Source organism: Martes martes, assembly GCF_963455335.1.
Source record: "Martes martes genome assembly, chromosome: 8".
NCBI classification, from domain to species: Eukaryota; Metazoa; Chordata; class Mammalia; order Carnivora; family Mustelidae; genus Martes; species Martes martes.
Genome location: NC_137895.1, coordinates 84458994 through 84482845, shown reverse-complemented (window position 1 = coordinate 84482845; position 23852 = coordinate 84458994). Strand labels below are relative to the sequence as shown.

Genomic DNA, 23852 nt, shown 5'->3' with positions numbered 1-23852 from the left:
TGGGAAGTATCCCGGTCTGGGGGTGGGGGTGCGCCGCACAGCTCCCGTCGCCGTCGCGGCTTCCGGTGCTAGGTGGAGGAAAGGAAGGAGGGAGCTGGGGCGCGGGGCCAGGGGAGCACCCTTGCCGAAATCGGCGTGGGGGAGTCGGAGGGAGCGGAACCAGTGCCGAGCGGAACCTGCGGGGGCGGAGGCGGTGGCTGTGGCGGCGGCGGCGGAGCTGGGAGCTAGAACAGGTGAGGGGCTGGGGAAGGAAGGCGGGTCCCCGTAGAGGAGAGGCTCGGGGTGGGGGCTGAAGAGACAGATACCCCCCCTGCCCCCGGCACTGTCGGCCGTGGAGCGGTGTGGTCTTTCCCACCCGAGAGCTCGGAGGGGGCGCAGGGCCAGTCTCTCGCCTGCCCCCACATTTGAAGGACGCGGAGCTGCGGTGGGGGTGGGGGGCGCACACGAATTTGTGCTCTGCCTCGCACGCGGGGGCGACCCGGGCTGCAGTTAGGTTCCCCTCGCCTGCAGGAGGTGGGCTTACGGGGGGTCGGGGTTGAGGTGGAGGAACAGTCCAGAGGGAAGTGATGCGGGGGCGGTGATGACTGTTTTGTATCGTTTTCCTGTTAAAGGGCTAGGGAATGCCGCTTTTTCCTATCCTCTCTCCTGCTCCACCTTAGTACTAGGAGACCAGAGCCTTGCTGCAGTGACACCCTGTACTCCCTTTATGGGGCAGGAGTGCGTAGGGGGTGTAGGCATCAGTCTGCCAGGCAAGCTAGTGGGGCACCCCAGGGGCACTGTTCCGGTAGAGGTTGCGCTTTGGGTCTTGGGAACCGCACGTTGGGAAGAGGGCAGCAGGTGGGGAGCCGGCGGGGAAGAGTCAGAAGAGGGTGGTGGGGGGGATCAGATCTTGCTTGGAGAGCAGAGGTGGTGCCTTCCTGCCCCAGGCAAAGCGGGGGCGGTCTCACAGGAGGAGGGAGCAGCTTGTCGCTGGCTCTGAGTTTGTGTCTTCCAATCCGCATTCTTCTTTAGGAAGTACCAGGATTCCCGGAACAGAAAATGGAGCCATTGCTTACACCAATGTTTGAGGGAAGGAGGGGGAGGTGGAGTTCCCTGTTAACCCCGGCCACTTGCATAGCAAAGTGGTAGCTCCTCTTTTGGGGGAGTTCCCTTCTTTCTGGGTTTTATTACAGCCGGTCTCCCTCTGGCCAGGCCAGGAGGGGTGTGGTATGTGGTCAGGAATGAGAAGAAATAGTGAGGTCATCCAGTTGAGGGAGAAGCGTAACTCAAAACCTACCTCAGTGCTGTTGGATTGGGTCACCCCTGGTCTATGGCATGAAAGTTTTATGGCTAGGAGATCTGCTGCAGGAGTCTGATTGCTTGGTCAGTGCAACAGGAAAGAATCTAGTCTCTGCATACTTTTCTCCACTGGCCTTAATCAGGTGGTGACCATCTTTGCTGCCATTTTGTCTTGAGCTTCTTGGGGTAAGTGTCTCCACTTAATATGACTGGAGTGGAGCAGTGAATTGGGTTTTGCCCATTAGACCTGAGTTTGAATAACATGTCTCTGAAAGCTCATTTTAAGGAAGAAACTGATCCACAGAGGTCACCTTTTCACAGAATGAATCATTGACCTTGGATTTAGCTGGGAAGGGCCCCCTGTATATCACACATTTACATGCTTCCTGCCTTCCAGCATAGAAGAATTACTATTATTATTACTTTAAAGATTTTATTTATTTGTTAGAGAGAAAGCATGAGCAGGGGTAGAGACAGAGGGAGAGGCAGATTCCCTGCTGAGCAGAGTGTCTGATGCAGGGCTTGATCTCAGGACCCTGGGATCATGACCTGACCCGAAGGCAGCCAGTTAACCAACTGAGCCACCCCGGCGCCCCACAGCATAGAATTATTACCTTGCATCATCAGAAATTTTATGTGTAAGTCTTGTTTTTCCAAAGAGATGGGACATTTTGATTGCAGGGATTGGATTTTATGCTGTATCTCCCACAGTGCCTAACACAAACAGTAGGCCCTCAGGATGAATACAGGATGTGAATGGAGAGAACTCAACAAGCTTTTGGACTGAAGTTTAAGGAAAGAGAAAAAGGTGGTTTGGCTGTCGGGGAGAATGCCTGGAGATAGCTGAGTGAGGGTAAAAAGGCCCTTAGGCATTGTAATTAAGAAATCTTGGTCTCTCCACCTTTCTAAGAGGCACAATACAGACATGGATAATGGAAACTAAGACCCATAAAGAAAAATATTACTAGAACACAAAGTCATTATTTATCTGAAATCCCAGATCTCCTGCTTCCCCATCGTGGGCAAAGGGTTCTCCGTCAGATGTTAAGTCCTTCAGAGTATTGTCAAATTGAAATTCTGGAGATGACAGAGGAGAGAGCCAATGTTATGTATGTAGTGCCTGGCACAGAACTGGTGCCAGTGAATGGTAGCTGCTATTATTAAACTGAATGTAATATAAAGGAGGGGTGACAGCAGGCTGGAAAGAGTGGAAGTGAAGTCTCAAGTGCATAGAGGATCATATTGTGTGTGTTCATTTCTGCTGCTCTCTTTTGCCCTGGAGTCATAATAAGAGGAAATGGACTCAGAGGGTAGTGGGTGGGATTTGTTGCTTGAAGGAGGAACTTCTTTAAAACCAGGTTTGTTAAAGCTGAGTAAATAACAGGGAAATTGTGGAATCTGCTTTCCCATACACCTTTAAGAATGGATGCCAAGCAGCCCAAGACTCAAAGCATATCACTGTTTTTGGCTCTCTTCACCATTTTTGTTGTGGGTCCATTTAGAGGCAATATGTTGTGGTTTTTCAGAGGTGGACCTTGGAATCAGACAAAATTGGGTTCACATCCTGCCTCTGCTAATTACTAGTTTTATGAGTTTGGTGAAATTACTTGCCCTCCCTTAGCTTCATTTTCTTCATCAATAAAGAACATGATAATGATAGTGCCTACTTCATAGTATTGGCATGTGAATTAAATGAGATAATCTATGTAAAGTGCTTAGTACCATACAAAGTACATAGTAAGCCCCAAATAAATGTTAGTCGCTATTAATAATCATCGTCATAATAGTAATAATAACATGAGCACTCAGGGCTGCCTTAAAGGAGAGGAGGTTGACAAAAGAATAACTTGCCGCCTGTGTAGAGGGATGATTGTTACCATGACTTTCTTTGCTGGTCGTAGGCTTATGAGCAATGAAATCTTTTTTCAGCATCAGCTTCACAGAGGCAGCTCCTGCTGCCTGAGTGGGAGGTGAAGCTAGAGCAAGGCAGGGGCCCTGAACCATCAACTTGGATGCAGGGTAAGGACGTTGGGGCTCGAGAATAGTGTTCATGTTAGAAAGTCAGCATGAGGGCTACCTGGGTGACTCAGTGTTAAGCCTCTGCCTTCAGCTCGGGTCATGATCTCAGGGTCCTGGGATCGAGTCCCACGTTGGCTCTCTGCTCAGTGGGGAGCCTGCTTCCCCCTCTCTCTCTCTGCCTGCCTCTGTGCCTACTTGTGATCTCTCTCTCTCTGTCAAATAAATACAATCTAAAAAAAAAAAGAAAGAAAATCTTTTTTCAAAAGAAAATCATGATTGAAGTAATGGTTGACTCTTTTGTACAAGAGCACTCTAATTGACCTAGGTCAGGGATTTAAATTCCTGGGTCACTTTACCTTAGGTCTCACTCAGTATTTCAGCATCCTCCATTTCCTGGGCCACTCTTTTCATTTAGTCATATCTCCTTTAAATATCTTTAAATATCTGCCTCTGAGTATGTTTCAGAATGTACTGTATTAAGGCCCAGAGTTGTGATGTCTGTGTCATTCTATCTGCTCTACCTTTTCAGCATCTGTCGCAAATACAGGTAGAGTGCTAGGAAAGCTTTTTGATAATGAAAAGACGTGGGGAGCATTTGGAAGTTCCACAGATGTTTGAAGGCTTGCATTATAGTCTGGGAAAGACCTGATTGAGTTGGGATTCCATGAACGTTTTAGAGCTTTGCGTAGGACTTTTACAAAGGATCTGCTGTGCCATATGGACCAGAAGGGCTTGGGATTTCATGGATCCACCATTATCATTATCACCATATTCCTGAAGAAAGGTGAGATGACTGGGTGTAGCAGATCTCATCCTACCCTTTAGCTCTTCCATTACTGATGAGAGCTTGGTATAACCTTTCCTTTATGAGCTTTTACACTAGAGCGTCAGGCATGGATGTTTAAACTTTAGCATGATTTAGGATGCAGGAGAACATCTGCTCTTTGTTGTAGTGGTTTTTGATCCCCCTCTAACTCTTCTGTTAAAAGCAATTAAACATGACCTTATTTAAAGTCTTATTTGAAGTCTGATATGTTACGTGGATAAAAATAGGCTGCTCTGGTGGTGGTGTAGAGGGGAGGAGCATAATTAGAGCCTCTTATATAGTTCCCCCATCCCCAAGCCTATGAATCCCGTCTAAGGAACCCTAGAGCTCTGAGAACATAGCAACCATTTCTCGAATTTGTCAGATACAAGAAAAGGATCAGGGATCACCTATAGAACACTGTCTTCCTCAAGCTCAGAAATATTTTACCACCATCAGTAGAACCATACTCCTCAAAAGCAAGCATGTTAGTCACTAGCTACAGATTAGTCATGGTGCTGGGGACATGAAACATAAATAAGGCATGGTCCCTGCTGACAAGGGGCTCATAGTTTAGGAAGTAATTCCCCAACCTTTTGTCATCATGGCATAAACAGAAAATGGTAATAGTGAGACAGACATAGTTATTGCAGCCTGAGATGACTGGCCCTTGGGCTCTAGCCACCTTAAGCCCTGCCTAGCCATCCAGTACTGATGGGGTGTATGGCAGACCTGTAATGCATTAAAGGCACATTATTTGGGAACTTTTAGCTCTGGAAAGCAAAACAGACAAATATGAACATACTAAGTCCTAGAGTAGGAGTGTGTTTGAGATGCTAACGGATAATCGGTAACTGTTATTCCCCAAGCTAGTCAGTTTCCTGTTTTCTGGATCCTTAGACTGCTCTGTAATAGTGGGCCTTGTCTAAACCATAGCGTCCTGTGTCATCTGTTCACCAGCAGCTCCATTTTGACCTGTGAAGTGGGAGCCAGATTGGGGCAACATTTATTAGGGCTTTAGGATGATTACTTGTGGAATTTCAGTGCTTTTGTAATTAAGAAAGCATAGTGAAACATCAAAATAGTAGAATCCACAGGATTTAACGACTGATTAAATATAGGAAGGAAAAGTAGAAGAGTCAAAGATGATTCCCGAGTTTCTGGCTTGGGTGATCTGGTGGCACTTCTTTAGCCAAGAAGTACAAGAGGAACAGATCTGAGATAGAAGGTATTTGTTTTTATTTTTTATTTTTTGTGTTTGTTTTTAAAGATTTTATTTATTTGACAGAGAGAGACAGGGAGAGAGGGAACACAAGTAGGGGGAGTGGGAGAGGGAGAAGCAGGCTTCCTGCCGAGCAGGGAGACCGATGAAGGGCTCAATCCCAGGACACTGGGATCATGACCTGAGCTGAAGGCAGACGCTTAATGTCTGAGCCACCGAGGTGCCCCTATTCTTTGTATTTTTGAAAGATTTTATTTATTTGAGAGAGAGGGAGAGAGCATGAGGATGAGCAAAGGGGGAGGAGGCAGAGGGAGAGGGAGAAGCAGACTGCCGGCTGATCAGGGAGCCCAACACTCCCTGGGCTGATCCCAGGACCCTGAGATCATGAGCTGAGCAGAAGGCAGTTGCTTAATCGACTGATCCACTCAAATGCCCCAAAGATATTTTTTTTTTAGATTAAACTTGGATTTTGAGGTGCTAAGATATGAGCTCAGGAGAAAGTCTGGGCTGGGTATTTGGGAATCATCTGCGCAGATAGTAACTGAAGCCATAAGAGAAACCAAGATCTAGGATGACAGCAGTTAACTGGCTATCTACCCAAAGAGCCATTCTTCCCCTTCCTGCTTCTAACAGAACCCCAGTCTATTCAGATATTGGGGTGGGGGGCATAAAGATAACCCTTCCCCAGCCCTAAGGGATGTGGGCATTCCATTTCTCTTGCCAGTGACTGAGTCACAAATGGTCATGTACTAATTCTAGCCAATAAGATATGGGGAATGTCTACTGGGAGCTTCTGAGGAAGTTTTCCTCAATCTTAAAAAAAAAAAAAGAAATATGGCAACATTCTCTTGTCCGACTTTAGATGTTTATGTAGAAGAGTGAGATAGATGCTGGAGTGATTCTGAGAGCGTGAAGAGACAGACATAAGAACTCTAGGATGTCAGAGCAGAAAAATGGAGAAAATTTGGGTCCTTAATAACGCTGTAGAGCTGGTAGATTAAAAAACCAAGTGTTGGGGCTCCTGGGTGGCTCAGTGGGTTAAGCCTCTGCCTTCGGCTAAGGTCATGATCTCAGGGTCCTGGGATCAAGCCCCATATCAGGCTCTCTGCTTAGTGGGGAGTCTGCTTCTCCCTCTCTCTCTGCCCGCGTCTCTGCCTACTTGTGATCTCTCTCTGTCAAATAAATAAATAAAATCTTAAAAAAAAAAAAACCCAAGTGTTCTAGCTCTATATTTCTGTATATGTATGTGTGTAGGGGAATATATAACAATTTACCATTTTGACCATTTTTAAGTGCACAGTTGAGTGGCATTAAGTACATTCACACTGTTGTGCAACCATCGCCACCATCTATCTTCAGAACTTTTTCATCTTCTTAAACTGGAACTCTGTAATTGTTCTTTTTTTTTTTTTTTTTAAGATTTTATTTATTTATTTGACAGCGACACACACACACACACAGTGAGAGAGGGAACACAAGGAGGGGGAGTTGGAGAGGGAGAAGCAGGCTTCCCGTTGAGCCGGGAGCCCGATGTGGGGCTCTATCCCAGGACCCTGGGATCATGACCTGAGCCGAAGGCAGATGCTTAACCCACTGAGCCACCCAGGCGCCCCAAGAAACTCTGTAATTGTTAAACAATAACCTGCATTTCTCCTACCTCCAGCTCCTGGCAATCACCATTCTACTTCTATCTATATGAATTTGACTATTCTAGATGCTTCATATATATGGAATCATACAATTTTGTCCTTTTGTGTCTGGCTTATTTTACTTAGACTTAAAGCTATACGCTTTAATAAATTTACTTGTTGAAGCCCCAGGTGTCTCTCTTGTCTTTTGCAACTGATGCTATTCTAACTGATACATCTAGCGTGAGTCAGTACAGCGGGACAGGGGAAAAGGCCAAAGGCAGAAACTTGGGGCACATCAACATTTAAAGCAGTGGGCAAAAATGAAGGCCAGGAAGGAGAGTAAGAAGCAACCAGAGTGGCCAAAAGGACATCAAGACAGTAAGACAGCATAGATACCAATGTGGAAAAAACCTTTAAAAAAAAAAACAAAAACGGGCACCTGGGGGGCTCAGTGGGTTAAAGCCTCTGCCTTTGGCTCAAGTCATGATCTCAGGGTCCTGGGATTGAGCCGCATCAGGCTCTCTGCTCAGCAGGGAGCCTGCTTCCCCCCTCTCTGTCTCTGCCTGCCTCTCTGCCTACTTGTGACCTCTCTGTCAAATAAATAAAAATCTTTGAAAAACAAACAAACAAACAAAAAACAAAGGGCGGGAAGGTCAAAGGCTGTAGAAAGGGCAAATTAAAATAAGACCTGAAAGGGGCACCTAAGTGGCTCAGTCGGTTAAGTCTGACTCTTGGTTTCAGCTCAGGTCATGATCTCAGGGTTGAGATTGAGCTCCACTGCGGCTCCACACTCAGTGTGGAAACTGCTTGAGATTTTTTCCCCCTTCTTCTCCCTCCCCCTCTGCTCCCTCCCCCATCCTCCTGTTCTCTCACACACCCTCACTCTCAAATATACAGACAAATAAATAAAATCTTAAAAAGCCTGAGAGATACCTGTTAGACTTAGCTACTTGACAGTTGATGATATTCTTACAAATTAAAACATATCTAATTAAAATTAGGCTCTACTTAACTCAATTAATGGTGTTTAGGCTCAGGCCAGAATCGTGCCAGTTTTCCTTCTAGTCTGAGATGACTTCAGTACAGAAGAACCTGAAAGGAGGCCGCATTATCAAGAAAAGAAGGATCGAACTTGCCCTGTCTGCTTAGAGAGACCCAAGCACCTGGGAAGGGTCTGGCTTTTCCCATGGACAGCCCTTTTCCTGTGGACAACCAGCAAGTGAGTCAGAACAGAGAATCTGGTCTGTTTCAGAATACGTGGCCAGATAAAAAAAGTGATGAGATTAAAAACTAGACTCATTTGTTTCTTTGGAATGTTCTGTGGCACTGCCCTCTAACCAAAGCTGCCCTATTCTTAGAAACTGACCAGCTTACAACCATTCCATCTCCTGATATTCCATGGCTCTTCCAATGCCTACAACTATAGCCTTGAATATTCAGAACACTGTTTTTTTTAAATTATTTTTTATTCATTTTTTAAAAAATGATTTTATTTACTTATTTGAGAGCGAGAGCAAGAGAGCCTGCGCATGCACAAGGGTGGGTACGGGGGTGGTGGGGAGAGAAGTGGACTCCCCACTGAGCAGGGAGCCCAATGCAGGGCTCAATCCCAGAACTCCGGGATCATGACCTGAGCCTAAGGCAGTCGCTTAACTGACTGAGCCACCTAGGTGCCCTGTTTTAATGTTTCAAATCTGTCTTTTTGTTTTTATTGCCATCTGTGGTTAAGAACTTTTGATTTCTCAGCTGTATTACTGTACCTCCCACATGGGCTCTCTGCCTCAAGTCTTTTCTCCTTTTAATTTATACCCTAAATGAATGCCAGAATGGTCCTTTTTTTTTTTTTTTTTAAAGCAAGCTTTATACCCAGCATGGGGCTTGAACTGTGAGTTCAAGAGTTGCATTCTTGGGGCGCCAGGGTGGCTCAGTGGACTGGGCCTTTGCCTTCGGTTCAGGTCATGATCTCAGGGTCCTGGGATTGAGCCCTGCATCCGGCTCTCTGCTCGGCAGGGAGCCTGCTCTCCGCCCCCCCCCCCCATGCCTGCCTCTTTGCCTCCTTGTGATCTCTGTCAAATAAATAAATAAAATCTTAAAAAAAAAAAAAAAGAGTTGCATCCTCTACTGACTGAGTCAGCCGGGTACTCAGAAAGACTGGTCTTCCTAAAGCACATACTTGATTGTGTTATTCAGTGTGGCCTTTAAGGCCCTTCATGATCTAGTCCCTTCTTATCTCTCCATTGTGGTCACTTCCTTTTACTCACAATGTGGCACCCAAATAAACTGACTCCAACTGCACCTGGCTTGGCTAGTAAAAAGTGCTGTCTCTAATTCAAGTCTTTATGCCTTTGACACACTGTTCCCTCTCCCCCACTCCCTCTTCTTTATTGTTTGATTACTTCCTATTCTGTTGGGAGTCAGCTCAAGGGTGACCTGAGAATCATGTCTGGGAATTGCCCTTTAGCCCTCAGTCTTGATGAACTGCTCTAGTTTTCTGTCCCCATAATACTATGTGCTTATTCCACACTTAACCCTCATGCTGTTCTGTAATTCTCTGGTTGCTAGTCTTTCCCTCTCATTGACTGAGTTTCATGAAGACAGAAGTTGTCTTCCTCTTTTTATCCCTAGTTCTGTATACTCGATAATTGCTTAGTGAATGGATGGAAGCTGCCATGAGAAGCTATTTCTTGGGTTTGGGAAATCTCTGAGTCCAGTAGAAGTCACTGAGATATTAATCTAGGAGTTCTTGTGTGCTTGTGATTACAGTGCTCTTGAGACAAAAACTTAGAAAGTTTATAGAGGTCACAAGCCAGCTGTGCTAAGGAAACTAAATACGGGCAGAACCTGCTTTTGTTTCCTTATATTTTATTGGGCTGCTCCATTGGCTTTACTAAAAATAGCATCTCTATTAGTGATATCTCAGTGTGAAAATGGTCTGGGAACAAAGCTGCTTTTAGTGCACCCTGCCTGGCAGCAGAGGGTTTGAGAGACCTTGGTCTCCCTTTCCCTGGACCCGTGTAGCCTGAACAGGAGGAAGAGGTGCCAGGTCAGAAGTCCCCTCAGAGGTGGGTGTCATCGGAGGCAAGCCTGAGTCAGCCAGCAGAGTTAGGTGGGGGGTGGTGGTGGTGGTGGTGTTGTATGTGGCAGAGTGAGTGTGACTTTCAGAATCACCTGGAGAGTAAGGCAGGCCAGGATGGCTGAGCGGTCCCAGCAACAGCCTGCCTCTCCTGGGGGGGTGGGAGGACTGGCTCGGGGGCGGTAAGCAGTCGTCAGTGAGGACATCCTCAGATGAAGCTTAAATCAGGCAGTGTGCTTGATTGAGCTCCTGCAGTGTTCCACACAGATTGTGCTGGAACACACTTTAGGAGCTCTTCTTGTTATTTGTACCACCGATAACAAAGTTTGTGGCTGTAAAATAGAATGTTGAGATATACTTTTTTGATAATAGGGATATTGCTGTAGCCCATTTTTCATCTGAAGCCACTCATCTTCAGTTTTGACTGCCGATTCTTGGTTTCTCACAGCCCGTGGACCCTGGCATTTTGCCCTATCAACACAGGAGTGCCATCTGTGGTAGAAGAGAGTAACGAGAGGCTGTGCAGTACATAGGGAAACAATCCAGGGTTTATTTATTTTTTTTTGCCATGCTGCTTCCCAGAGCTTTTTTAGGAATGCAGTATGGGTGAAAGTGAAAATCGGCTATATAACCCAAGAGGTGTGTTCGTGACACAAAGCTGTAAGTTGCCACCATCCTCGTGGTAGAGGCAACGTGCTAGCTGGTGATAGGGACAGAGGAGGCCAGGACAAGAGAACCAACACCCACTTTGGAATGCTCATCTGAGTCTAGCTCCTGATTATATTAAAGAGGAGTCATAATGTCCACTAATTTCAAGGCGTGGCACTGCCCCCAGAGGACATGCAGTGACTATGTGGGCATTTCATCAGTTATCCATCAGGCCCATTGCGTATTCAATGGCAGAAAATTCCACCGATTTTAGTCTTCTAGTTCTTTTGCGGTGTTTCCAAACCAGTCTTGGGGTCAGATACCATGTGGAAGATGGCCAAGAATTGACAGGATATCACAGAAACCAGCTGTGCATTACACAGAGAGACCAAGTACTGCTAGCGCAGAAGAAATGATAGGGACATCCTCAGAGGAGACTCAGATCGGCCCATGTGCTTGGTTGAATTGCTATAGAGGGCTTGGTACTTGGGACAGATCCAAAATAAGTAAAAGGCATAGTCCTTGCCCATGGAGAATACAGTTAAACTGTGGAGACAGTAAATGTACAGACTTCTGAGAGAGAGAGAAAGCTCCATGAGGTAGTAAGTGCCACGTGAGTGGCTCAGATAATTCAGGGACATGCCAGGAAAGAGAAGTAAGTATAACACTGGGATCGGCTTTTGAACCAAGATGTTAGCATATTAGCTTTGCAGAGAAGCAAACCAGAGGACAGTGTGTGCATGTTTTGTGGCGAGGGATATTTGTCAGCCACTCACAGTTGGTAATCTCTCAGTCAGCAGTTGCTTCATTCATGAGGACAGCAAGATAAATGCGTGGTGTAAATTCAGTTCGAAACCTGGGCCAAAGCCTATTACCAGAGCCTTAAAGCAAAGTATTGTCTGGAGCTAGAGAAGAGGAGACCTGAGTAGGAAACAAGATAAAGACTAGGAAGACTTGGGGAAGGTTTAAATTTCTGGAGGTGAGGGTGGCAGAACCAGAAGTCTGACTACTACAGATTGCCAGGGTTGATGGAATCTGATCTTACTAGCTGGGCAAAGGTCCCCTCCTGCCTAGGGATCCTCCGGGATCTGCCTTCCTGGGTGGGTTTAGGCAGGATGGGCAGGGAGGATGGCTAGTGGGCGACTTGGCTGAAGTTGGGCCCTAGGGTTGAGCCAGGTCCTGTCCCTGGGGTGTGAGCCCTCTGGGTCAGGGGCAGGGCTCATCTGAGAAACCTACCAGAAGCACCACGCCTGGCTCATTAGTGGATGTCTGGGAAGGTCTTTGAAGATGAAACACTCCATAAGCACTCATTGTTTCTGTTTTTTGGACAAACTAGTACTTTGGTCTCCAGGGGCTGTCGATCTGGCTCCTCTGTACTAGTCTGGAATTTGCTGCAAACTGAGTAGAGTAGGAAACAAACAAACAAAACTGAAATAGTTTTTGAGAAAACAGCTCAGCTCCCACTAAACCCCCATGCTTTAGCTTGTAAACCAAATTCCTCCCCATCCACCTTTCACATTCTTGGGTTTGGGTGCACTATGTCTTGACCTGTTCCTTTGCCTGCTAGGTTTGGGGTGTGTGTGTGTGTGCCTCTAGTTCCCAGACTCTATAGAGAATGCCAGCAGCTGGCATATGGTGATTGCTGAATAAGCTGCCTGCTGACGCATGTCTCCTGCAGGCAAAGAGAACTGGCTGGCATGGGTGATTCTGAACCCCTGTTTCATTGTCTCAGAGATGCATTTCTGTGGCTGTCTTGTGCCATAGAGAAGGGAGAGAAGAGGAGAGGGAACGAGTGTCTCTAGGATTTTGTCTTGGGGGGCAATAGGTGGGGTGGGAAGATGGGCATTTTGTAGCTTCATAGTGCTTCTTACTGCCATCTTTGTATTTTCCGCAGATCTTAGTTAAGATCCTAGTATGCATCAGGCATAAGCTTCCAGTCGATCGGAGAGAGCTGCTTAGTAAGGTCAGTATTAGACCCTGGAAGTTTTAGTTCATTTGTTCAACTGATGTGTACCAGGCACTCACTATTCAAGGTGCTGGGAACACAGCAGAGAATAAAGTAGATAAGGAGCCGACATTGTAGTAGGAGAAAAATAGTACAGCAAGAAACAAATATGTGATGTATCCAGTGGTGCTAAATTAGCTATGAACAAAAATGAAGTGGGATAAATGGGGTGAAGAGTGATGTGTGTGTGTTAGAGGTGGTTGTGGAAGGCCTCGTTGATAAGGTGATCCTCAAATGGATACCTGAAGGAAGTGAGGGGATACTCTGTGAAGGTTCTCTGGGAGAGGAACATTCAGGGCAGAGCAAATAGCAAGTACGAAAGCTTTGAGGCAGGAAAAGTCTTGGGAAACTGAAGTGGAGTAAGCCGAGGGAAAAGTAGTAGGAGAGAAGCAGGGGAATGCAGATCGTGCAGGACCTGGTAAGCCACGGTATGGCTTTGGATTTTACTGAAAGGAAGATAAGAAGCCAAGAGAGGGTTTTGAACAGAGAAGCAGCATGACCTGATTTTGGTGTTAAAAGTAGTCTGGCTGCTATATGGGGAATAGACTGAAGGGGGTTAGGGAGGAGGCAGGGAGTGAGGTGATTGCCTCATTGCAGGTGAGAATGTGGAGGAGCTCTCCTTGGATAGGCCACGGTGAGCCTGAGAGTGAGGGTTAGCCTAGGTGCTCTGTCGTATGAACAGGGCACAACTTGACCTTATTTCTTCCTTATTTCTTCCTGATTAATTTTGGTGTGTGGATGGAAGGTGGAATTGTAGGCATATAGAAAGGGAAGAAGTGGAGTCTCTTGATTGAGCATGGACCTGGGGAACCTGACGAGCCTGAACTTTGTTAGGAGTCACAAAGAGCCACTCCTCATTCCGCTCCTTCCTCTTTCAGCCTTTCCAGAAGTCTCAGGGTAAGGTTGGGGGAGGGAGGGTCATTCATGGTCTTGCAAGGCCTTGTATGGTGTAGAGTGTGAGAATTGAAGGGACTTCAGAAGTCATCTAGTTCAATCCCCTCCATTTATAGGGGCAGATATGGATAGGGAGAAAAGCTCATCCAAAGTCCCACAGGTACATTGTGGCAGAACAGGTGTCCTGAGTGTTCACGACTTTGTTCTGCTCCCAAAGACTCAGGATGTGTCTGAGTGGGACTTGATCTTCATAGCTTATTATGAATTTCAGCCATGACTTTGGCAAATCCCATTTACATGAAATCCTGACTAGCAGATGGTGGTAATGAATGTGTTTCTTTGCCTAGGATCGCATTCTCCATACCAGGGCTCAGGCCAAAACCAGACTGCCACTGCCCCCACTTGAGCCCTCCTGTCCTCAGAAAGTGGTTACTGTGATCATGGGTAATATCTTCGGAAACCTTCTGAAGAGCCTGATTGGGAAGAAGGAGATGCGCATCCTGATGGTGGGCCTGGATGCTGCAGGGAAGACCACCATCCTGTATAAGCTGAAACTGGGCGAGATCGTCACCACCATCCCCACCATTGGTAAGGCCGCAGCTTAGATGGAGGCTTTCATGCCAACAACTGGGCCAGGCAAGGGCCTATTCCTAGATCCCCCACCTACCTGGCCACCAGGCAAGTCCATGCAACTTAGGGGGATTCAGGGAAGGATGGTTATTTAGCTTACTAGCAGGTGCTGGGGCTGCCGTTTGCCCACCTCCCCAGGCCCTCTCTGATGCGGGAACTTCCGCAGCCTGGCACTGAACAGTTGCCCTCAGGCACTGAGCTGGTTTGTTCTCTGTGTTGTTTAGAAAGCAGGTGAAAAGCTTTGATGTTCCTGCTGGAGGCCAGGAGTTGTTTCAGTTTAGATCCTCAGTGGCCCTGATCCTGGTTAAGACCTGCCTGTGTGAGGGAGAACGTTTGCCTTCCAGATGGGGCTCCAGGTCGTCATTGTCCACTGGTTCTGCATTTGGGCCTCCAGGACTAGAGCTCACTTTTCCCTCACTGTGTTTCCCAAGGCCTACATTTTAGCTGTGGCAGACTGTGATGGCTGAGGTACAGGAGTGGGGCTGAGTCATTTCTTTGCAGGAGGGAGAGGCAAAGACAGAATGAGCGGAGGTTAGCTCACGTTACCAAGGGGATTGTGAACCTCCTAACTGGCCCTCCTGGTCCTCTTCCATTTTTTCTCTGAGGTTTTCTTTTTGGCCTTTAGGCTACTAGGTCAGGGGATACTAGGCCTGAGGAAGCCTTAGCTTTCTTTCCTTTGCTAGGATCAGAACTGTGCTGGGGGAAACAGAAACAAACCACTGGGGTATTGTTTGCAGGGGTATTGTCCACTGCCATTGTCTGTTTTTTCCAAAGGGTTCAACGTGGAGACAGTGGAGTACAAGAATATCAGCTTCACAGTTTGGGATGTGGGTGGCCAGGACAAGATTCGACCTCTCTGGAGACACTACTTCCAGAACACCCAAGGTATGGCATATGAATTGCCCAGCTGGGCATGGGTTGGTTTGGTGTGAGCAGAAGGTGTGGCCGTCATTCTTGGTTTTGGCCAACCAGTCCTCACCCTGCTGCAGCTCCTAGAGGTGGGAGAACAGGAGGAAAGGGAGCACATATTTGGAGGGTGTACAGAGGGTGGTGTTGGCATTTGGTGGTAGGGATGAGGGGAGTTCATCTACTGTCTTAACGCAGCCCATGCTCTGCCTCCCTAGGCTTGATATTTGTGGTCGACAGTAATGACCGGGAGCGAGTAAATGAGGCCCGGGAGGAGCTGATGCGGATGCTGGCGGAGGATGAGCTACGGGATGCAGTACTCCTTGTCTTTGCAAACAAACAGGTGAGACTTCTCCCCACCCGTGGATTTGAGAGAGGTCAGCCTGGCTATGGAAATCATGGGTGGTGGGGCTCATTGTAGGGGAAGACCTGTGACTGTGTTGTGAGTTTTGGAAGTGGGGGGAATATGATTACCTGGCTTATTGATGTTCCTCTTCTTGTCCCCTACCCGGCTTTAGTCAGCAACACTTCTGTCCTCAGGGCTTGGGGTGGGAGATACCTCAGATCCCTCCTTCATCTTCCCTGTTGCAACTGCTCTCACTCCTGCAGTCAGACAGACCTGATTCTTTGTCCAGTCTGAATCACCTCTTCACTTCCCTACCAACCCCATATTTGGTTTGCAGCTCCCCAGTGGAATGACCTTTAGCGCTTAGATCTATGGTTCTGGGATGATTAAATCCAAAGCAGCTTTTTTGGACCTTGTTCTGGTACCTACAATGAAGGAGGAGGAGAGGGTGCTGGTACACATTGCTTTGGTAGATTGGTGCTCTAGAAGCCTTTGAAAGATCCTGAGCCTCCTTTTTGTGTGTCTCCCTCGTGCTCCAGGATTTGCCTAATGCTATGAACGCTGCTGAGATCACAGACAAGTTGGGCCTGCATTCCCTGCGTCACCGCAACTGGTACATTCAGGCCACCTGTGCCACCAGCGGGGACGGGCTGTACGAAGGCCTGGACTGGCTGGCCAATCAGCTCAAAAACAAGAAGTGAAAGCCAGACAGCCCTATCCGACCACCCCACCCACCCCTGACGCACCTACTGTCTCCCTGCCCCAGCCCTGCCCCTTCCTTCCCGTTGCCAGTGTGGCCAGGGCCCTGGGTATCATGTCCGCATGCCCAACAAGAGCCTTGCCCCCCGCCTCCCCTCCACTCCTCTGTCCATGACCAGTCCCCAGTTGCTGTCCTGATGATGAATCATTCCAATTTACCGGATTTAAAACAGAAACAAGGTTGTTATGGTTTCATGGGTGGCCCCCCCCATCCTCTGGGGTTTGGGAGGGGTGGTGGGGTGGGGTATTCTCTCCATTCGCTTCGTTTGGCTCTGGTTGCTGTGCTCTTGGCATCTCAGTCCCTTCCCTCTCCCCACAGCTTCCTCTCCTACTCCCCATCTTCCTTCCCTTCTCCCCCTCTTCCTGTTCTACATGGAAATTGCACGGGCCTCTCTGTGTGTGCGTGCGTGTGTGCGCGTGTATATACGTGTATAGAGAGATGTATATGCAGGGGGAAGGGTTGAGGGGTGGGGTGAGACTCGGTGCTGGGGGCCAGGTCACACTGCCCACTCCAGTCTATTATTTGCCCCTCCCGTGCTGGTGAGATAAAGGGAAGAAGGTAGAGGGAAGGCTGCCGCAGTCTTGCACTGGTTCCTATCCTCTCTGCAGGTAGGTTTTTCCGGATGATAGGACAGTTGATGGATTTTCCACCACCATCTTCCTTGTACCCCTCTCTCCACTCCGTTCAGGGCAGGGGGGTGGTGTTTACAGCTAGATGACTGTTCCCAAGGAGATGCCATTCTGCCCTGCCTTGCCAGTGGGAAGGAGAGAAGAGCCCACTCACTCTTATCAGCCCAGTATTCAGCTGATCCTCCTCCTCATGCTTAGATCTGTTCCTCAGGAGCCTGTGAGGAGGATGGAGGGGGGTAGCAAGACCATGGGGTGTGTTTGGGATCCAGGGCACAGGGGGGTGGGCCTCAGGTTTTCCATCTTCATCCTTTTGTGTTGTTAGGAGAAGGTGAGGCATGGATCAGTCTACTCTTGCCTTCCCATGCCCCCCCTTCCTCATCTTCTGATCTCGGGGACCGGGTGGTTTATCTGTCCTTTGTCAGGGTGTCCTCACGCTAGTAGTCCTGCTGACCTGACCAGGGCTGGCTGGGTGGTTTAATGGGGAGCAGGGGAGTGGGGGTGACATGGCAGGCCTCAGTTTCAATTCCCCTGTTCTCCACTTCTCTCTTTTTCTAGTCCGGGATGTGCTGAAGGCTGAGAATTTTCTTTTCTGTTTTTAGACCCTCAGACTATCCTGCTGTCCCTCTTCACACCACCCCAACAGTTTTCTTCTGCCCATTTCAGCCCCTTCCCCTGAATCAGTTTGAGGCTTGGAGTGGAGGAAATTAGAACTCTGAAGTAGTTGTTGGTGCTGGTGGGATGTAGTGGTCTTCAGGGTCCTCCCACCATTATGTAGTTGTTCAGAAGCTGCTGCTACTGCATCTCTCTGTTTACAGGGGGCGCTTGTCCCTGAGGTCCTGGCCTGGGTCCTGACTTTGCGGTTTCTATGAAGCCGTGGCTTTTCTGTGGGCTCCCGTGTGTGCTGGCTGCGCCCTGAGCTCCAAAACGGCCGCCCATGACCTTTCTGCTATGGTCAGGGCCCAGGCCCCCTGTCCCCTCCTCCCCCCACAACATGGCTGAGGGGCCCCTTTCCAGAAGGACTGTCCCAAGCCCACCCCATGGGGCCAGGCTTCCTGACACCTTTGTCTACAACAGGCAGATCAGTACCCCCACCCTACCCCAGGCTGAACTGTGAAAGAGAGGTTCCAGGGGTGTCTCCCTCAGTGCCAGTTCCTTAGTGATGTACTATTTACCCAAGATGCAGTGGGAGTGTGCAGGTCTCCTGATCTCTAGGCCTGTGTGTGTGTGTGTGTGTGTGTGTGTGTGTGTGTGTATTTGGTGGCAGGGGTGAGGGGAGAGGTGTGCTGGAACTTCTAGTTCATTTTAACATGTATTCACTCCCCTGACCCCGTGGATGCTTTCCTCCGCCTCTTTCCTTTGCCTCTGCCTCTGTTCCCTCATTTTTTTTTTTTTTTTTTTTTTTTGCTCCTGCACTTGTTGCCTCTCCCCTCCTGAACTCTTTCTTTTGCCTTCTCAACTCATTCACTGCTATTGCCTATCTGTCTCCCCTTTCCTTGTTTCATTCCTATTTAGGATTCTTCACTCTTGGTCTCTGCAATAGCTGAGGATTTTGCCTCTTCTCCTGCCTCCCAGTCTGACCGTCCCTAGTTAGGTGGCAGTCCCAATTACGTTTTTCTTCTTTAAGGCCCACCCCTACCTTGTTTTGGGGGGCTCCAGAGACCAGTGGGCCTGAGGGTGTTAGGCAGCGGCCTTGGAGGTTGCCTTGGTGCTGCTCAAGGATCCATCCAGCAGGGGGCAGTAAGTGATCATGGTAGTGTCTTTGGCTGCTAGGCCCTTGGCAGGGGTGGTCCTTGCTACAGTCCCATTCTCCTAAAAGCTCTTTTTGGATTGGGTTTCTCATTCCATTTTTGCCTGCTCCCTCCCACACTCTCCTCTGGTAGATTTAATTTTATGCTTTCCTCTGTTACAGCCTTTCTTTTCCCTTAGAGATTCCCCTCTGCCCCCCTCCCCTCCAAAGTTTGTTTTGTGGTGTTAACAGTGGTAACTGCAGTCCTGGTTTTTCTCTTATTTTTTTTCCCCTCTGAAACGTAGACTGTATATGTTTAATAACTCACCTTCTCTCTCCTTGCCCAAAATGTGGGATATGCGATGACTGTGACCCTGGTTGGAAATTAAACTTGTTTTATGCAGCTTTGGAGCAGACCTTCATCCTTGATGTGCAGCAGCCATGGGGCAGTATTTTAATGGTGAGAGTATTCCTGTCTCTGGTGTCTCTCTCTAGACTGCTCCTTCTCTCAGCAGAGGGGTAAAGGGTACACTTGACAGGGGCGGAGTGAGGTTATGGAGGGACTTAGGCTTATTTCTACACTGCTTACTACCTTCCGTCATACTCTGAAGGGGAGCCTAAATGAATTGGGCACCAAAATGTGAGGGCTTCGTGACTTTGCTCTTTTAGTTGTAAAGGCTTTCATCCTGTTCTTAGCCTTACTTATCACCTGTTGGTAGTCATTAGGGACTTCAGTGGCTAGAGGGCCCTGAACTTGGAGTGACCCACCCTGCCTCCACTCTCAGATCTCCCCAGCCCTGTGCAATCAGGGGCTTCTAGTTGGAACAGGGTTCCCTCATCCATAGATTGGAGTCCCCTCACCCAACTATTTCTGGACTTTGGCAGTCAGTAAACATGAAGGGTAAAGGTCTGGATAGTGTAATGAACTTGATCCTCCTTACAGCTATGGCCCTATATCACCTCTGCTTCAGGCATGCAGTTCCCCATTGTCAGGATGCCAAGCCTCATCCAGAGATTCCAAAGTGTCCTGAGGGAAAGGACAAGCCTCTGCCCTCCCAGCCCACTCCTGCCACTACTCTCTTCCTCTCCTGCTACTACTGTCTGGCTCCAGGAAAAGAAAGAAATGGTGTTCTCCTTCCTTTGGTGGGTGAAGTCTAGGTGAGTTAGGCAGGTGTTCTTCACTCTCACCACTTTCTTAAGCTTTGGGGACAGAGACCTTCCGATCCTGATGTTATGGGAAAGAGACAGGATTTAGGCATACAATAAGTTTGAGAGCCCCAAGTACCAGTGTGAAGAAAATCATTTGTATTCAGTTACGTCTGTGCTCCTCAAAAGTCCTGCTTGGTGAGCACAGTTACTGATAAGAACACCTTTACCAAGTGCTTTATTTGTACATTAATAAACATATTCCTTCTAGTACTATAGCCCCTCATAAGATAGTGATAATGGAGAGGACTTTAGCTGGAAGGCAGGTCAGTGGGTGTCTTTCTGACTCCTGAAGAGGATGACCTAGTCCATTTTGCCCCTCAGTGCTCCATTTAAGGTTCCAGGAATGAGTTGACATCATCTGATATCAGAGCACAGTCCCTTGTGGCTGTTGCTTAAACTTTTCAGCTTCTTTTGGGGGCACATGGTGGGATGAGGGAGAGACTTAACCTGGAAGACAAGTGTTCAGCATCCAGCTCTTAGGACAAATAGCAACCATATCTGCCCAGAACTTGAATAGCTCTTCAGTTATGGCTTGACAGAAGATTTGGGCCCAGGATCTACTTCAGAATATTCTGGGCAAGGGAGTTTCCAACATGAGCCTAGAGAGAGCCAGCGGAAGGCCTTGGATTGGTCTGGCTGGGGTGGAGGACAGACTGTCGCCTTCATTTCAGAGTTTGGGGACAGTGACAGGGGAAAATGAGTGTGGTATGTAGGAGTTTCTCAGACTTGAGGTATAAGGTCTGAAGGCTCTGGGGGTTCACTGCATCACTTCCAGTTCAAGTGCCTAGATTGGTCAGAGCAGAAAATTGACAAGCACTTACGTAGTACCTTTTACGGTTCCAGACCTGTGTTAAGAAGGAAGTCTAACCACTGTCCTGATGGAGAGACCTGGCAATCCATTTCTGGGATGCTCTGAAATCCTTTGGGATATCCATAGTGCAGCACGTGGGGCAGTGAGAGTTGGGGAATAACTGTGTGGGGGATACCCCTTTGCTGCTGCTTGGGGCACAGCATGGTGTCTTTGGGCAGGCAGTCATAGTACTAGGAACACTTCCAGTTCTGAAGGGTGTGGAGATAGGAAGGCCAAAGTCCAGCTCTCTACTTTCTAACCTGGTAACTGGAGGGATAGAGTAAGTATCGTGCTGGTCACTGGGGAGTGATAGGATCCAAAGGCCTGCCTTCCTCTATAGGTTTTTCAATCTAATTGGGTTTCCTAGCTGTGGTTGGCTGGGATTGGGTAAGAATGACCCCAAGTTCCTGAGCAAAGGGAAGAGAAGGTTAAGTCTGAGGAAATCCAAACCTTGCGAAAGGGAGCAATGCAGTGCCTGAAGGTCTGGAAGTGAGGAACTTGGGTCAGGACTATTCACCATCATGGCTTGAAGGTGAGTGTCTGCTTGTGTGTGTCACTTTGGCCGTAAGCTGCAGAAGAGAGTGGCCTGAATGAGGGCATAACCATACCTAGAAAGAAAACATTTTGTCATCCAAGGTATTAGATTTTGGATCCAGATTTACGTATGCTGACTCACAGGCTTTTTGTTTATTAACAGTCTGTTAAAAATAAACATATTAAAAATATTTAGAAAGCAGTGCCCTGCTTATGGTCTGGCACATAATAGGCATTCAGCCTTGATGAATGAATAAACATCATTGTCTTTGACCAAACTGGATCCTGGCGGGTACCCTGTGAGTCCAGGGGGCCGTGGTAGAGTTTCATCTTCTCGCTGATAGAGACACCTTTGAAGGTGGAGGCCTTTCCAGGAGTGGCCCTCTGATTTCAAAGTTGTGCCTCCAATCAGGGTTGTGCCAACTCCCCTGCCTTTCCCAGAACCATCTTGCCTTTTGCTGGCCTTAAGGTTCCTCTTAACTTGATCCAAGGAGAAAGCTCCTTCCTCCCTGTTCCCTTCTGGACTCAGGTGGGCTTGCGCTGCCCTCTGGGGGTGATAGTGTTGTCTTAGTTTTGCCTGATTCCCACGATCCGCCCCCCGCCTGAACTACACCTTCACTTCCCCTTCCTATTCCTGACAAAGTCTCAGACCTGGACTGGGCAGTAGCCTTCCATCTTCATGACACCATTCCAATCACCCCACACATCAGTGCAGTACGCATGGTCACGGCTTTGCTCGGAAACCTTCAGTGGGTTCCTGCTGCCTTCATCAGATATTCAGGCTCTCCACAACCAGCTCTTGCTTCCTTCTCGAACTCTCTCTCTCTGCTCCTCTGCCTGAATCCATTACTTTAACCAAACTGGTCCACTCATTTTTCCCAAATATCCGACCTGCTGTCTTTATCCCTTTTTCTTTTTCTATTTATTTATTTATTTTTAAGATTTTATTTATTTATTTGACAGAGAGACATCACAAGTAGGCAGAGAGGCAGGCAGAGAGAGAGTGGGAAGCAGATTCCCCACCGAGCAGAGAGCCCGATGGGGGCTTGATCCCAGGACCCTGAAATCATGACCTGAGCCAAAGGTAGAGGCTCAAGCAAGCCACTGAGCCACCCAGGTGCCCCCCTTTCCTCACTTTTTAAAGAATACTACTTTTCTTTAAGATCTGCAAAGCTGCCATGACCTCTCTAATCACAAGGACTCTTCCCTGCTGCCCCATTTCATTAGCACAACTCATTCAACACCTCCCACACATTCCCTTGTAGTATTATATATTGTGTTCATTCATTTACTATTTAATTTTAAAATTTATTTTTGTAACCAAAGTAATTTTTATTGTGGAACATCCAAACAATACATAAGTATACAGAGCAACATGTGAAACCTGTTCCCCCTCTACTTTTCTCACTCCCATTCCCAAAGTAAACACCCGTGGCTGCTTAGTGTGCCTCCTTTTGGTAGTTTCTTTTGTAAATATATATACCTCCACACATTTGGGGAGGGGTTAAAATATAAGTGTACTCCTTTCATATCTATTATTCTTATTATAAAATTTTATTTTTTTAAAGATTTTATTTATCAGAGAGAGTGCACAAGCCGGGGGAGCAGCAGGCAGAGGGAGGAGAGCCCGCTGAGCAAGGAACCCAATGTGGGCCTTGATTTCAGGACCCTGAACTTGACCAACTCAGCCATCCAGGCTCTAGTCTTGTCCCTATTCTTGCCATATATATATGGCAAGATATATATATATATATATATATGGCATATATATCTATATATATCTATATATATATCTGTCTTGGAGGTTTTCCAAGTTAGTATAGTTATATATGTATTTTTTTACAGATTTATTTTTAGAGAAGGAGAGAATCTCAAGCAGATTGCATGCTGAGCACAGAGCTTGACTCAGGGCTTGATCTCACAACACTGAGATGATGACCTGAGCTGAAACCAAGAGTTGCTTAACCAACTACGCCACCCAAGCACCCCAGTATAGTTAGATATTTTTAATTCTATTGGAAATATTGCATAGCATAATACTTATTCAATATAAAAGACATTTGTCTAGAATCTGTTATATGGGGGGTATTGTGCAGCTAGTACCTAGGGGTCTCCAGGCATGATCATAACCTCGTCCTTGCCATCAGTGAGCTGGCTCTTTGGAGATAGGGAGAAGTGGGGCATACAATTGCAACACAAGGGAAAATGTAATAATGTCCCCCAGAGTGTGCTGGATGTTCAGAAATAAGTGACTTCTTAATAAGGAAATCAGGACTTTACAGAGGAAGTAATATTTGAACTTGGTTTGGAGGAAGCATGACAGGTAAAGGAACAGCATGAGCCAGGGCACAGAGATGGAAACATATGATGCAGGTTCATCTGATGTCAGAGTACAGTCTGTGAGCAGGAAGAGGATTTGGTTCAATTCATAAATGTTCATCAACCCGTCGATGTATCAAACACTATACTAGGCGATGAGAATATAGAAATGAGAAAGATGAGGTTGCGGTCATTAGAAGGCCTTCAATTTAATGGAGTAAAAGCCAATTTTGGAAAGGCAGATTAGGACCAGATGGTAAAAGTTTTCAACTGGCATGTCATGGAATCTGAATTTTATTCACTGGGCAATGTGGGGCCATAGGCTCCATAACTGGAGCTGAGCAGATAGCAGCAGTGTACAGAATGGG

At 47.4% G+C, this 23852-nt stretch overlaps 1 protein-coding gene across 2 annotated transcripts; it reads left to right on the top strand.

Annotated features, from left to right (window-relative positions):
* The first annotated feature begins 2 nt into the window (after positions 1–2).
* On the top strand, positions 3–18976 carry ARF3 (ARF GTPase 3). 2 transcript variants are annotated; one of them, XR_013967312.1, is made up of 6 exons: positions 3–233; positions 13923–14163; positions 14980–15090; positions 15330–15454; positions 15997–17679; positions 17810–18976. XR_013967312.1 is itself a non-coding variant. In XM_080812056.1 (5 exons), the coding sequence occupies exons 2-5, from the start codon at positions 14016–14018 to the stop codon at positions 16156–16158; spliced, it is 546 nt and encodes a 181-aa protein (XP_080668182.1). In that variant the 5' UTR covers positions 96–233; positions 13923–14015; the 3' UTR covers positions 16159–18976. The 2 variants fall into 2 exon arrangements, 1 of the variants encoding a protein (XP_080668182.1); XM_080812056.1 differs by having other exon boundaries at positions 96–233; positions 15997–18976.
* Positions 18977–23852: the final 4876 nt, after the last annotated feature.

Bases quoted from the DNA above. Each gene is read 5' to 3' on its own strand.
- ARF3 (XM_080812056.1), top strand. From the start codon at position 14,016: ATGGGTAATATCTTCGGAAACCTTCTGAAGAGCCTGATTGGGAAGAAG. The intron at 15,091-15,329 runs GTATGGCATATG...CTGCCTCCCTAG, and splicing joins CTACTTCCAGAACACCCAAG to GCTTGATATTTGTGGTCGAC. The intron at 15,455-15,996 runs GTGAGACTTCTC...CTCGTGCTCCAG, and splicing joins TTGTCTTTGCAAACAAACAG to GATTTGCCTAATGCTATGAA.